At 44.3% G+C, this 15429-nt stretch overlaps 1 protein-coding gene across 2 annotated transcripts; it reads right to left on the bottom strand.

Moving 5' to 3' along the window:
* Nucleotides 1-898: 898 nt before the first annotated feature.
* LOC120048160 (V-type proton ATPase 116 kDa subunit a3-like) lies at nt 899-13755 on the bottom strand. Of its 2 annotated transcripts, none has more exons than XM_038993908.1 (20): nt 13606-13755; nt 12539-12673; nt 12244-12322; nt 11833-12071; nt 8793-8857; nt 8507-8633; nt 8131-8213; nt 7920-8013; nt 7516-7728; nt 7141-7291; nt 6744-6883; nt 6467-6624; nt 6227-6317; nt 5977-6095; nt 5348-5561; nt 4969-5079; nt 3238-3324; nt 2962-3082; nt 2661-2832; nt 899-2473 (listed from the first exon to the last, which is right to left on the bottom strand). In XM_038993908.1, the coding sequence occupies exons 2-20, from the start codon at nt 12653-12655 to the stop codon at nt 2380-2382; spliced, it is 2475 nt and encodes an 824-aa protein (XP_038849836.1). In that variant the 5' UTR covers nt 12656-12673; nt 13606-13755; the 3' UTR covers nt 899-2379. The 2 variants fall into 2 exon arrangements, with proteins under 2 accessions (XP_038849836.1, XP_038849837.1); XM_038993909.1 differs by having other exon boundaries at nt 3265-3324.
* Between the last annotated feature and the right edge of the window lie 1674 nt (nt 13756-15429).

The raw sequence follows: 15429 nt of genomic DNA, 5'->3' as shown, positions 1-15429 counted from the left end.
TTCCATTAAAAATCAGCCATTTCCAGCTACAATAGTCATTTACAACATTAACAATGTCTACACTGTATTTCTGATCAATTTGATGTTATTTTAATGGACAAAAAAAGTGCTTTCTTTCAAAAACATGGACATTTGTAAGTGACCTCAAACTTTTGAACGGTAGTGTATACCTTATGTCATGCCTTATTGGAATGGTTTTATTGATAACGTCTGTTGGAAAAAAGTTTGGATGTTGCCACACACATACATACTTATTAACAAAATTAAGGAAGTTTCTTAAATTATTCATAAATATTATCCTACCAACCAATTTTTTTTTTTAATTGTACCTTTTGTAATGACCACCAAGAAACAGTGTTGCATCTTTTTGGGCATTGTATCCATGTAAGGAATCTGTGGCAAGACATCAGTAGATTTATAATTGAACACATTTATGAAGATTTTACACTATTATGGAGAGATGTGCTGCTTGGATTCTTTACTTATGATAGAAATAAGTTGAAACAATTTTATGTATATAATTTCATTATTCTTTTGGCCAAATGTCATATTCACCAATGTAAATTTACAAACAAAACACCACATTGTATTACCTTGCAAAAAGAAATTAAACTATATTTTAAGGCAATTAAATACTCCAACAAAAAAGCTGATAGAATTATCAATGTGTGTATGCCCCTTAAGGTCCTTGTGTAATGTGATATTGTACCCCATAGCCCAAATGTCCTTGTATATTCTTTATATATACTTGTGTTCCAATGTACTTTTTGTATTGATTTGATAATAAAAAATAATAAATACAATTCTATATATTTTTTAAAGAAATTTAAAGAAAATGTCTGACTTGCCTAATTTCTACAATAGGAACAAGTCAAATCGCATACCCACACAAGAACCGTCTGGAAGAAACTGGCTTTAATTTAATTTCAGCCCTAGAGTTTAACACAGTGATAGTGCAAAGAGACAGACAGTACGATGTGAACCATCATACAGAGAATGCGGCAGAACATTGGCAAAACAATGATCTTCATTCAGATGGTTCTCTGTTCAGATCAAACAGAATGTGAATGACACATGAGTTTACAAGTTTCCCTTTCCATAATTATTAACCGTGTTCAAATATGACATAAGAAAGAGGTGTTGAGTACCATAAAGGGTTGTTCATGTTACCATCTGTCGTAGGATGTCCCTTGGGGATATCCGTACCTACGTATGACATGCGAGGGTTAGGTTAGTAAACATGCTGGAGCTAGAACCTCGTTGTCGTGCGACCTTATTTTAGATAATACTACACCATCATAGCAAAATCATGTCTATGTGGACTCTCTTCAAGACCACAACAGATGAGTTAAGACAATTGGTGTGTGCCTTATCTTTACTGACTTTGAGATCACGGTCATGTGGGAAAGTCAATAGCACCCATTTCCTGAGTTATTCATTTTCAAATAATGCTTTGAACGATAAACAGGGAGGCTGTGAATGTATTACTGTTAATATATTATTTAAACAACATATTATCTAAGGGTACATTACTGGAAGTTGGGACACATGGGGTGTGTTCGTAAATTCACTCTGGAGTGCGCTCTGGGCTTTCATAAATTCAGAGCGTTGTTAGATTGCCCTTTCGTGAATTCAGAGCTTTTTGCTCTCGGGGTGTTCAGAGCGCACACTGGAGGAGTAGGGTTTATCCGAGCGTTCTGACCTCACAATGGCAGTCAAGCACCCGAGCTAACTGGCTAAAGTTGGCTAGCTTGCTAGCTACATCCAGACACAAATGAGAGAACAAACACCTCACTGACTATTTTATTCACCCTAGCAGAGCTGGTTAGACTATTTCCGTGTTATCTAGGGCATTGGTGACTAACTGTGCTGCTGGCAACAATTATTTATATATTTTTTGCAGACACCAGTCATATTCAACGGGTGTTGCGTGTTCGTAAATTCCTGAAATCAGAGTAGACAGCCAGAGTGAATTTACAGACCCACCCCATGATCAGTGCAAAGAAGGAACAAGAAAGAAAATCTGATTTTGATGACACAGCATGTTACTTATTCAACGGGTGTTGCGTGTTCGTAAATTCCTGAAATCAGAGTAGACAGCCAGAGTGAATTTACAGACCCACCCCATGATCAGTGCAAAGAAGGAACAAGAAAGAAAATCTGATTTTGATGACACAGCATGCATGCTGAAATAGGCACATAAACACTCCATACCATAGTGCAAAGGCCTAAATGCATTCTTGTACATTGAACACATTTTACAAAACACCAAGCATACAAAAAAAGACAGCAATCATTCTGAAATGTGTGCAGTGTAATAGGTGCAGAGCAAGTTAATATAACCATTTGGCAATCATAATTCATTGATCGTTTAAATGATCACAGAGCGGACGAGGCGTGGATTATGGAAGAGAAGGAGAAAGGATTCAGCTTGTAGCCAGTTCCACTGTAGAATTTATTCTGGAACTCCACCCTAGGAGAGACAACATTTTCAAAAATCAACAGACAATATTGCATTACATTTTTTTCATGAATAATATATTTTATCTTATTCTCCATTCACACACTCCTCTCCCCTTCGTCTAATTCCTTCCCACCATCTCTCACTCATTCTCACCCCCCACCTCTACCCTTCCCTGCCTGCGTCCCCCTTCTCTCACCAGTGCAGACGCAGGGCATGCAGGAAGGCAGACAGGCCCTCCATGACCAGCAGGACCGAGACTGTCAGCACCGCGAAGGCGAGGAAGAATAGAAACAGGATCACAGATCCCATGTTGCCTTGCCAGGTCAGGGCGTTATGCAGCACCATCACCCAGAGCACCTCCGAAAGCTCTGGAGGGTGAAAGGGGACACACTGAGTAGGCGCTAGAATGAGTTAGCACTCTTGAAGAAATGAGTCAGTGTGCGATCAGTAAGTCACTGTAAATCAGTGGGGAAAGTGTGTGTGCGCGTGTGACTCACGTGCGTGTGCAAGGCTGAGGGCCCACAGTCGTAGGTAGGAGGCTGTGTTGGAGATGCAGCCTAGACAGTACTCTATGGTGTGGATGGCCTGGTGCATGAACGCATCAGCAGCGTCAAAATCCTAGAGACGCATTTTTTTTAAGACAGTGAAAAAGGGTAGAGAAGTTGGACGGAGTAATATGTTATTACTTGTGACACTAGCTTGGGCTATGAGTACATTGAAACAGAGCTAGCATGGGTAACACAGTGATGACTCGCTCCCCCTCTCCCTCTCACCACCTCCTCCTCTCTGTGACTCCCCACCTCTCCCTGATGAGCATTGATGGAATTGTTCTCAGCCAACAGAGGTCGTCTGTCTCCTGCCTGGAAGACACAATCACATCAGACCCACTCACAGAGATTATAATACATACTGTATATAAATACATATAGTAATACATAATAAATTCAGCAAAAAAAGAAACGTCCTCTCACTGTCATCTGCGTTTATTTTCAGCAAACTTAACAAGATTCAACAACTGAGACATAAACTGTGACTAACAGAAATTGAATAATGTGTCCCTGAACAAAAGGGGGGTCGAAATCAAAAGTAACAGTCAGTATCAGTACCAGCTGTATTAAGTACTGCAGTGCATCTCCTCCTCATGGACTGCACCAGATTTGCCCATTCTTGCTATGAGATGTTACCCCACTCTTCCACCAAGGCACCTGCAAGTTCCCGGACATTTCTGGGGGAATGGCCCTAGCCCTCACCCTCTGATCCAACAGGTCCCTGACGTGCTCAATGGGATTGAGATCCGGGCTCTTCGCTGGCCATGGCAGAACACTGACATTCCTGTCTTGCAGGAAATCACGCACAGAACGAGCAGTATGGCTGGTGGCATTGTCATGCTGGAGGGTCATGTGAGGTTGAGCCTGCAGGAAGGGTACCACATGAGGAGGAGGATGTATACCCTGTAACACTCAGCGTTGAGATTGCCTGCAATGACAACAAGCTCAGTCTGATGATGCTTTGACACACCGCCCCAGACCATGACGGACCCTCCACCTCCAAATCAATCCCACTCCAGAGTACAGGCCTCGGTGTAACACTCATTCCTTTGATGATAAACGCGAATCCGACAATCACCCCTGGTGAGACAAAACCGCGACCTGTCAGTGAAGAGCACTTTATGCCAGTCCTGTCTGGTCCAGTGACGGTGGGGTTGTGCCCATAGGCGACGTTGTTGCCGGTGATGTCTGGTGAGGACCTGCCTTACAACAGGCCTACAAGCCCTCAGTCCAGCCTCTCTCAGCCTATTGAGGATAATGTGAGCACTGATGGAGGGATTGTGCATTCCTGGTGTAACTCGGGCAGTTCTTGTTGCCATCCTGTACCTGTCCCGCAGGTGTGATGTTCGGATGTACCGATCCTGTGCACGTGTTGTTACACGTGGTCTGCCACTGCGAGGACGATCAGCTGTCCGTCCTGTCTCCCTATAGCGCTGTCTTAGGCGTCTCACAGTACAGACATTGTAATTTATTGCACTGGCCACATCTGCAGTCCTCATGCCTCCTTGCAGCATGCCTAAGGCACGTTCATGCAGATGAGCAGGGACCCTGGGCATCTTTCTTTTGGTATTTTTCAGAGTCCGTAGAAAGGCCTCTTTAGTGTCCTAAGTTTTCATAATTGTGACCTTAATTGCCTACCATCTGTAAGCTGTTAGTGTCTTAACGACCGTTCCACTGGTGCATGTTCATTAATTGTTTATGGTTCATTGAACAAGCATGGGAAACAGTGTATAAGCTCTTTACAATGAAGATCTGTGAAGTTATTTGGATTTTTACTAATTATCTTTGAAAGACAGGGTCCTGAAAAAGGGCCGTTTCTTTTCTTGCTGAGTTTACATATATTACACATACAGATGTTATACACATAAGACTAAACAAAGTCATCCTAGATACTTACACGCAAATCAATAGGCATAGCACACATCCAGACAAGACACACACAACACAGTTGCTCACCATGTGCCGGTGCTTCCTCTTGTGTGTGATGTATTGATGGATGGGTTTCCCCAGCAGCAGGACTGGAACAGAACACAGTGCCAGTACCACCAGAACCTTCTGCACCACCACCTACAGTACAGAGAGAGGGAGTTAGAACGTCATACACAAACACACACACGAGTGCAGGTTGTATTTTGGAGAGAGCATGCTGCCATACTATTGTTTACCTATAGATTATATTTTCAATGACTCAGCTAACATTAAGCATACTTTAGACAAATAAGTACATTGGAGTGAGCGCGTTGTGTGCCCTTCCACAAACATACCAGTCCTGTACAGTGGCACCAGGTTTCCCCACAAAACACACACATTCAGACAGACACATTCAGACAGACACCTGTCCTCCGTAGAGGGGCGGGTTGTCCTTGTTCTCAGCGAATAGGAACATGTCTATGAAGTGGATGAGGATGCTGGGGGCGGAGTTAGAGTGGGTCGTGTCGAAGGCCAGCCACTTGAAGATGACCATGAAGACCAGGTAACCAAACAGACACAGCATGAAGAACAGCTCTGGGATCAGTACCAGGAACACACTGCTCAACTGGTTAAAGTGTCTGGAGGGACGGGGGAGAGAGGGAGAGGGATGAATAGAGAGAGAAAGAGAGAAGTGGGTGGGTAGAGGGAGAGGGATTAGTAGAGAGAGATGGGTAGAGAGGGAATCGTAGGTTTATGAGTAAGGAATGCATAGGTAGAAGGATGGGTTTGAGTAGAGAGAGAGGGGTAGGGATAGCAAGAGGGATGGTGAGAAATGTATTAGATTACAGTGATACTCCTTTGCCGTTCCATTCACACCAGGATTGGGGTCAATTCAGGAAGTACACTAAAATTCTAATTCTCTACAATGCTTTTCAATGAAAAAAAAATTGAAATATGATTTACTTTCTGAATTGAAATGGAATTGACCCCAACCCGTACAGGCACACACACACACACACACACACACACACACACACACACACGTTCCCTCACATGTAGTTGAAGAAGGCCAGACAGACTCCGAAGGTCATGTGGATGACCCCGATAATGACAGACATCTTCATCTTGTAGGAGTTGAGGAACGTCAGGTGGTTGTTGGACATACCCCAGACCTGAGAGGGACAGACAGACAGCACAGTTACTCATAAGAACAGTCATGGAAACAATCATTACTGAGAGATGAGGAAGAGATAGATGGAGGAGTGAGAGAAAGATGGAGGCAGTGTGAGGTGCATTTCCATACTGGGTCGATGCCAAAGGGATAGGGTCCAGTAAAAACCCCAGTGATGTTAGGGTCCAGGGACAGGAAGTTGTTGTCTTTAACAGTTGTTGGACTAAGAGAAAAAGAGAGCGAGAGAGAGAGACACAAAACTCATATTGTAAACATAACATACAGGACAATCAGAAAAGTGATTGTGGCGCTGTTATACATGTGTGAGTGACGGGCATGGGCACACGCATGTGTGTGTGTGTGTGTCCTTACTTCCACTCTCCGTTCTCAAACATGGGTCCTACATGCCAGCCGGAGCTGAAGGGGCTGAGTCCTCTGCTAAAACACTCGTTGTAGATGGCCCCAGTGTAGACAGAGAACAGTCCCATCAACAGGATCAGATAACGTCCTCCAAACATCATCCGCCAGATCTAAACCACACACACAGAGACATTATATTAGGACTGTTCCTCTGAATCAGTATATTTGTCAGTCTCCCACTTTAAAGGGTGTGTATGAAAAGGTGTGACTGTGTGTGTGTTTGTGTGACCTCATTAGTGTTGTTCCTGAGTTTGGGGTCCTTCTCCTCCAGAACCATCCAGAGGGCAGCCAGGGACATCAGCAGACCGTGACCCACATCCCCAAACATCACGGCAAACAGGAAGGGGAACGTGATGATGGTGTACACCGCTACAGAGACAGAGGGGAGGAGGGAATGAGAGAGAGGGGGAAAAGAGAAAGGGGGAGGGAGATATGGGGAAAGGAGAGAGGTTAGCCAGAGAAAGTAGGAGAGGAGAAAACAGAGAGAGGGGCGAACGAGAGAACGGGGGGCATAATAGTTCTGATCGTTGACATATACCAGAGGAGCTGGTTCTTCCCTGGGTTGTTGGCTGGTTAGAGGTTGGAAGTGACCGCTAAATGAGTTGATGTATTGATTAGGCTGATACCTGGGTTGACCTCGCGGTAACTGGCCACTCCGTAGGCGTCTACAATGTTCTGGAAGCCTGCAGTGAAGGAGTTGGTGGGAAACAGGGTAGGAGGAGGCGTGGAGCAGGGGAGGCGGTTGTAGAACGAGTCCACCCCGCTGCCACTCTTCTTCTGATAGGGGTAGAGACAGAGAGAAGATGAGGGGCTTAAAGTCATACACGTTTAGGGTACTGTGTAAAATGACATCCATGCCTATACTTAAACTGCGTGACAACAACATACAACTAACTCGCTCTTGTTGCGTTACTCAACCGCACACAATCTCTGTCCCTCCTCTATTCTCCCTTCTTCTGTGTCTCCCACCTCCCCGTCCCTGTTTCCTTCCCCTCGCTCACCCCTCCTTCCCTCAGGGCGCTCTGTAGCTCGGGCAGCTTGCTGACGGGACACCAGGCTTCAGCGATCAGACACTTGTTGGTGACGGAGGGGCTGCAGAGGTTCAGTACGGCCTGGACTGCCTTAGACTTCTGGACCTGTACCTTCCACTGGGGCAACACCGCTACTGCACGCACCAACATCTGCTGGAGGAACTGCTCTGTCTGAAAGAGGACCTGAGGAGGGGAGGTCGGAGGGGTGAAGGACGAAAGGGGGAGGTGTGGATTAGAGATGGCGTCCGGGGGAGCTTTACAGACAGTAAACGTTCGCTCTGTTTGCTGCACCCAAGGATGTCTAGTGAAGTTTAGTGATAGAGCAACAAAGTTGAAGGTGAGTGCATTTTATACAGCGCTAGTGTCTGACTTACTGATTTGATGTCTTCAATTCTGCCCTGCAGTCCCTGGAGAATCTCCTCTCTCTCCGTGGGGCTGTCAGGATATGCAAACACCTGCGTGTGGAAGCTGTAAATGCAAGTTATCAAGGAGGTGCAAGAAAGACAAGGGTCATTAAACAAGCATGTACATGGACCACCGCAATGTGGTAAATGACACCACAAGAAGTGAACAGGTTTTACTCACCAATCACAGATCTTCTTGACCTTCTGTCCGATCTGATCTCCCCAGTAGGATATGAGGAACACTGTCCACTGCACCATCTCCCCCTGCAATCCCATCACATATTAGAAATGTTGATGCATTGACCATCTTGTTTGCCACTCTTACTTAAAAGGAAAATTCCACCCCCCAAAAAATTGGTTTTTGTTTCATTTAGTATTTGTTTCAAGATATATAACTTCCAAAATACAGAAATACAGCCGGTATTATGCATTTAGCATATGATGCAACTTGATCAATTATGGACTAATGAAACAAACACCAAAAGATAGGGTGGAGTTTTACTTTAAGTATACATTTTCTCTTCATTTCTTTCCTCCTCCTCTCCTTCTCTCCTCACCGTGTCAGGATGCTCCAGCTGCTCCTCCATCTCTCTGAAGTCCACGACGATGTAACCGCGGCATGCTCGCCATAGCAACCGCTCAAATGATGGGACTTTCCAGGGGTGGACCACACCAGCCACAAAACTGCAGAAGAGAGAAGGATGAGAGACGAGCAAAAAAATAGGTAAGTTGGCAAAAGAGGATGTTGACCAAGTTGAAGATCAATCATTGTCCAGAGCCAATGTAAAAAAAAAAAAATAAGGTGGAAGGACACTGGCAATCACTTTGACCAATGATGTTTACCGGAGGTGGACATCCTGTCGGTTAGGCTCCAATATGCCTACTGTTTCACGTAGAGGAGGTGGAGCCTGTAAAAGGAAACAATAAAAAGGGTTCGGGAGACTTTAACACATCCAAACAGTAGTTTATGTTCTCTGAAGGAGTGTGTCTGGTTGTGTGAGAGAGAGCGAGAGAGCGAGAGAGCGAGAGAAATCAAATAATAAAATATACAGACAACAAATTCCAATTGGCTATACTTAAAATCTTTAACATCATCCTTAGCTCTTGCATCTTCCTGGGGCGGCAGGTAGCCTAGTGGTTAGAGCATTGGACTAGTAACCGAAAGGATCTGTCGTTCTGCCTCTGAACAAGACAGTTAACCCACTGTTCCTAGGCCGGGGCACCACCAGTACAGAGCTTGCTCAGGAATGTCAGCAGGCAGGTGTGAGTGCATCTGCACGCACAGTGAGGCGAAGACTTTTGGAGGATGGCCTGGTGTCAAGAAGGGCAGCAAAGAAGCCACTTCTCTCAAGGAAAAACATCAGGGACAGACTGATATTCTGCAAAAGGTACAGGTGAGGACTGCTGAGGACTGGGGTAAATTCCGATTGTTTGGGGCATCCGGAAAAAAGCTTGTCCGGAGAAGACAAGGTGAGCGCTACCATCAGTCCTGTATCATGCCAACAGTAAAGCATCCTGAAACCATTCATGTGTGGGGTTGCTTCTCAGCCAAGGGAGTGGGCTCACTCACAATTTTGCTTAAGAACACAGCCATGAATAAAGAATGGTACCAACACATCCTCCGAGAGCAACTTCTGCCAACCATCCAGGAACAGTATGGTGACGAACAATGCCTTTTCCAGTATGATGGAGCACCTAGCCATAAGGCAAAAGTGATAACTAAGTGGCTCGGGGAACAAAACATAGATATTTTGGGTCCCATGGCCAGGAAATTCCCCAGACCTTAATCCCACTGAGAACTTGTGGTCAATCCTCAAGAGGCAGGTGGAAAAGCAAAAATCCACAAATTCTGACAAAACACCAAGCATTGATTATGCAAGAATGGGCTGCCATCAGTCAGGATGTGGCCCAGAAGTTAATTGACAGCATGCCAGGGAGGATTGCAGAGGTCTTGAAAAAGAAGGGTCAACACTGCAAATATTGACTCTTTGCATCAACTTCATGTAATTGTCAATAAAAGCCTTTGACACTTATGAAATGCTTGTAATTATACTTCAGTATTCCATAGTAACATCTGACAAAAATATCTAAAGACACTGAGGCAGCAGACTTTCTGAAAATGAATATTTGTGTCATTCTCAAAACTTTTGACCACAACTGTACATTATAAAATCCATGTACACAAACAAGTACGCGGTTAAAATTGCCAAAAAACACACACATTTCTTTCCAAAGGGCCGTGGGGTGAGACAGGGATGCAGCTTAAGCCCCACCCTCTTCAACATATATATCAACGAATTGGCGAGGGCACTAGAACAGTCTGCAGCACCCGGCCTCACCCTACTATAATCTGAAGTCAAATGTCTACGGTTTGCTGATGATCTGGTGCTTCTGTCCCCAACCAAGGAGGGCCTACAGCAGTACCTAGATCTTCTGCACAGATTCTGTCAGACCTGGGCCCTGAGAGTAAATCTCAGTATAACAAAAATAATGGTGTTCTAAAAAAGGTCTAGTTGCACGGACCACAAATACAAATTCCATCTTGACACCGTTGCCCTAGAGCACACAAAAAACAATACATACCTCGGCCTAAACATCAGCGCCACAGGTAACTTCCACAAAGCTGTGAACGAGCTGAGGCAAGGCCAGAAGGGCCTTCTATGCCATCAAAAGGAACATAAAATTCGACATACCAATTAGGATCTGGCTTAAAATATTTGAATCAGTTATAGAACTCATTGCCCTTTGTGGTTGTGAGGTCTGGGGTCCGCTCACCAACCAAGAATTCACAAAATGGGACAAACACCAAATTGAGACTGCATGCAGAATTCCACAAAAATATCCTCTGTGTATAACGTAAAACACCAAATAATGCATGCAGAGCAGAATTAGGCTGATACCCGCTAATTATCAAAATCCAGAAAAGAGACGTTAAATTCTACAACCACCTAAAAGGAAGCGATTCCCAAACCTTTCATAACAAAGCCATCACCTTCAGAGCGATGAACCTGTAGAAGAGTCCCCTAAGCAAGCTGGTCCTGGGCCTCTGTTCACAAACACAAACAGACCCTACAGAGCCCCAGGACAGCAACACAATTAGAGCCAACCAAATCATGAGAAAACAAAAAGATAATTACTTGACACATTGGAAAGAATTATCAAAAGAACAGAGCAAACTAGAATGCTATTTGGCTCTAAACAGAGAGTACACAGTGGCAGAATACCTGACCACTATGACTGACCCAAACTTAAGGAAAACTTTGACTATGTACAGACTCAATGAGCATAGCCTTGCTATTGAGAAAGGCCGCCATGGGCAGACCTGGCTCTCAAGAGAAGACAGGCTATGTGCACACTGCCCACAAAATGAGGTGGAAACTGAGCTGCACTTCCTAACCTCCTGCCAAATGTATGACCATATTAGAGACACATATTTCCCTCAGATTACACAGATCCACAAAGAATTCGAAAACAAACCCAATTTTGATAAACTCCCATATCTACTGGGTGAAATACCACAGTGTGCCATCACAGCAGCACATTTTGTGACCTGTTGCCACAAGAAAAGGGCAACCAGTGAAGAACAAGCACCATTGTAAATACAACCCATATTTATGTTTATTTATTTTCCCTTTTGTACTTTAACTATTTGCACATCGTTAAAATACTGTATTTGGACATAATATGACATTTGAAATGTCTTTATTATTTTGGAACTTCTGTGAGTGTAATATTTACTGTTAATTTGCATTGTTTATTTCACTTTTGTTTATTTATCTACTTCACTTGCTTTGGCAATGTTAACATATGTTTCCCATGCCAATAAAGCCCTTAAATTGAAATTGAATTGAGAGAGGGTGGTGATGGGAGGTGTAGTTTTGACCTGTGAGGCGGTGAGGGAGTGGGTCTGGGTGAGAACTCCTTTGTACTGGCTGAGCTGGATCAGCTGGGCTCTGAGACCGTCTCTGTTCCTGGACACCTCTTTGAGCTCCCTGGCCAGCCTCTCACTCTCCTCCTCAATGGTGAGCAACTCTCTGGGCTGGGGGGCCGAGGGGGTCGGGCAGGGGGTCGGGCCATGGAAGGGGGGCAACAGGGACCTATTGAGCTCCTGCTCCAGGAACGCTGAGTGGAGAGAAGGATGAAAAGACAGAGAGATGGAGGGAGAGAAAGACCGAAGGAGAGAGAGAAAGAGAAATGCATAGGAGAAAACTGTCAAACATAATTTTCCTGTATTAGGATTTGGGTTTTAATGAGCGGTTTAGGAGACGATAGTGTGAGAGATCTAGATACTCACTGAAGGTTTTCTCCAGTTCCTGACATCGTCTCACCTCCCCCACAAACTTCCTCTGGAAGGAGTTGACATTGGGGTTCAACTGATTCACCACGGCGGGAATTAGCAAAAGAGACAGTTAGTTACTCACAAGTTATTCACACTAGGCTTTATTTAGTTGACACGTCGTTAATGTCAAACTTAGTTATTCACAGCAAGACGGGTTGAGATATTAGTTGCAGCTAGTAGTTCTAAGCCAGTGAATCTTTAGTCACGCGAAGATATGAGACAAACGAGATCAGGGGAGAACAGAACTCACGTCTCTGAACTCGACCAGGCCCAGTTCTCCCAGTTCACTGACACAGTTATAGGCCGAACCAGACTGGAGGAAGAGCTGCACCAGGCATACCTCCTCACTACGGAACATAGAACCCATCACCACCTAGAGATAGTCCTAGAGGGAGAGGGGGAGAGAAGAGAGCAAGAGAGAGGGGGAAGTTGGATAAGGTCGAGAAAGAGACACAGTTGGAAAGCAGATTGGATAGAAGGAGTAAATAGATAAGAGTAATGAGAGATAAGGAGAAGAGATATATTGTGGTAATTGTATTAAAGTGCACGGCAAGAGGCTAAACTCTTGAGGTAGGACACCACCAGAGCAATAGGCCTACACCCGTGGCTTCAAAAACAGCTGTCAGAAGGCAGTTGCAGAAAAGGGAAGGATGTATTCAGGCCCCTCTGCCTAACTGAAAAAGTCACATGAATTGCAAAACAGTGGAATTTCCACTCAAGCTGCGCTTCCCAACTAATGAAATGCTGACAGCAAGTCACTACATCTAGCCTTAGGTCTCAATACACGACCACCCTTCATGTGGGTAACTAAAACAGGTCCATAGTGAGGAATTTCAAGGACTTTTCGGAGACTGGAGAGAGACTGAACGAATAGACTACACAATGAGTGATAGGTTCGGTTTCGCTTTACCAGAAAAAGATGCACCACCCACAAATGCCGCGAATTCGTCCAGCATCAATCATTCCAGACGAATTTAATGTAACAATTTCGCGGGAAGAGTTGCTGTCATCATGAGACATTGTTGGCAACATTGTATGCAAAAGTTGGCAAATGTTCCCCCCTCTCTTGTCAGTCAAAACCACAAAAAAACGGATCCTGTTTGGCCACTATGTTTCCATATAAGTGCATTATTAGGCTATAAATCAGTTATTATTAGGCAACTTGTATTTTTCCAATGTCAGCATCTCAAATAGCATACAACAGAAGGTTCAAGTTATCCACATACCTGTAACTGAAATTAGACAACTTGTTGACCGACCACCATACACGAATCTATCCTTTGAGAACAAAGCACGTTGCAAATGTATAAACTTTACCTGTTCTCTTCAATCTGTCCCGCTCGATCGAATGTGATGGCTGCTTGTGAGAGTTAGCTCGAGATGACAGAAAATAACAACAAACAGTGGCAAACAAATTTCTTTTGACGGTAAAGTCAGTGTCTTAACATTCTTACTGTCACCGGTACACCAGTATTCTGCCAGCAGCGCAAATGATGACGTCACTTTCGTTGCCTTCAAAAAAAAACTGCATTTCAAAACATTGCAATGTGGATAATTAATTCAAAGGATTGATTAAAATGATATGACCACTTCTATTGTGACAATAAGAAAATGCACTGGGTAATTTACGAAACAGATACAAATTATGTGTGTTTTTTAAAATTTGTTAATACCAATAATGACAAAATACAATGTTGAAGCTGGTATGTTGAGAATATTGGGCTGTAGAGAGAAAACTTTCTACCTGTCTCAGCTAAAGTGGGGTGAAAATACTCAGTAGGGTCTCTACTATCAAATAGGGTTAGTTTTGGAGTGGGACTGTGTCATACCAAGGAGCACTTAATTCCCGGCCCCCTCCATAGCCCCTATTCTGTCACGCCCTGACCTTAGAGATCCTTTTTATGTCTCTATTTGGGTTGGTCAGGGTGTGATTTGGGGTGGGTATTCTATGTTCTTTAGTTCTATTATTTGTATTTCTATGTGTTGGCCGGGTAGGGTTCTCAATCAGGGACAGCTGTCTAACGTTGTCTCTGATTGAGAACCATACTTAGGTATCCCTTTTTCCCACCTGTCTTTGTGGGAGGTTAACTTTGTTTGTGGCACTATAGCCCTTTAGCTTCACGGTCGTTTTTTTGTATGGTTTATTGTTTTTGTCGGCATCATTCTTAAATAAAGGAATATGTACGATCACCACACTGCACCTTGGTCCAGTTCTTTCGATGGCCGTGACACATTCACTGTAATAGACTGTACATGGGATACATATTGGCTTATAGAGAGAAAGCCCCATACAAAGATAACCTTATTTGGTTAGTAGAGACCCTAATGCGTATTTCCCTCCCCCCTTTAGCTGAGACAGGTAGAAAAGTTCTCTCTACAAGCCAATAAGTATCCCATGTACGGTCTATTACAGAATACTGCATTGGGCGCTATAAAGGGGGTGGAGAACGAAGTGCTGCTAGGTATATATGACAAGGTCCCCTCCAAATCTACACAGTTTGGTTAGTAGAGACCCTACTGAGAATTTCCCACCCCACAAAATTGTGAGTGAGCCCACTCCCTTGGCTGAGAAGCAACCCCACACATGAATGGTCTCAGGATGCTTTACTGTTGGCATGACACAGGACTGATGGTAGCGCTCACCTTGTCTTCTCCGGACAAGCTTTTTTCCGGATGCCCCAAACAATCGGAAAGGGGATTCATCAGAGAAAATGACTTTACCCCAGTCCTCAGTAGTCCAATCCCTGTACCTTTTTGCAGAATATCAGTCTGTCCCTGATGTTTTTCCTGGAGAGAAGTGGCTTCTTTGCTGCCCTTCTTGACACCAGGTCATCCTCCAAAAGTCTTCTCCTCACTGTGCGTGCAGATGCACTCACACCTGCCGGCTGCCATTCCTGAGCAAACTCTGTACTGGTGGTGCCCCGATTCCGCAGCTGAATCAACTTTAGGAGACGGTCCTGGCGCTTGCTGGTCTTTCTTGGGCGCCCTGAAGCCTTCTTCACAACAATTGAACCGCTCTCCTTGAAGTTCTTGATGATCCGATAAATGGTTGATTTAGGTGCAATCTTACTGGCAGCAATATCCTTGCCTGTGAAGCCCTTTTTGTGCAAAGCAATGATGATGGCACGTTTTTCCTTCCAG

This window comes from Salvelinus namaycush, chromosome 5 (assembly GCF_016432855.1).
Source record: "Salvelinus namaycush isolate Seneca chromosome 5, SaNama_1.0, whole genome shotgun sequence".
Lineage (NCBI taxonomy): Eukaryota > Metazoa > Chordata > Actinopteri > Salmoniformes > Salmonidae > Salvelinus > Salvelinus namaycush.
Note: the sequence above shows the minus strand (reverse complement) of the source record. Positions and strands in the feature narration are given on the sequence as shown.

Excerpts from the sequence above, each read along its gene's own strand:
- LOC120048160 (XM_038993908.1), bottom strand. The coding sequence starts at position 12,655 with ATGGGTTCTATGTTCCGTAGTGAGGAGGTATGCCTGGTGCAGCTCTTC. Across the intron at positions 6,625-6,743 it reads TCAGGAACAACACTAATGAG|ATCTGGCGGATGATGTTTGG; the intron begins GTCACACAAACA and ends TGTGTGGTTTAG. Across the intron at positions 6,096-6,226 it reads ATCCCTTTGGCATCGACCCA|GTCTGGGGTATGTCCAACAA; the intron begins GTATGGAAATGC and ends TGTCCCTCTCAG.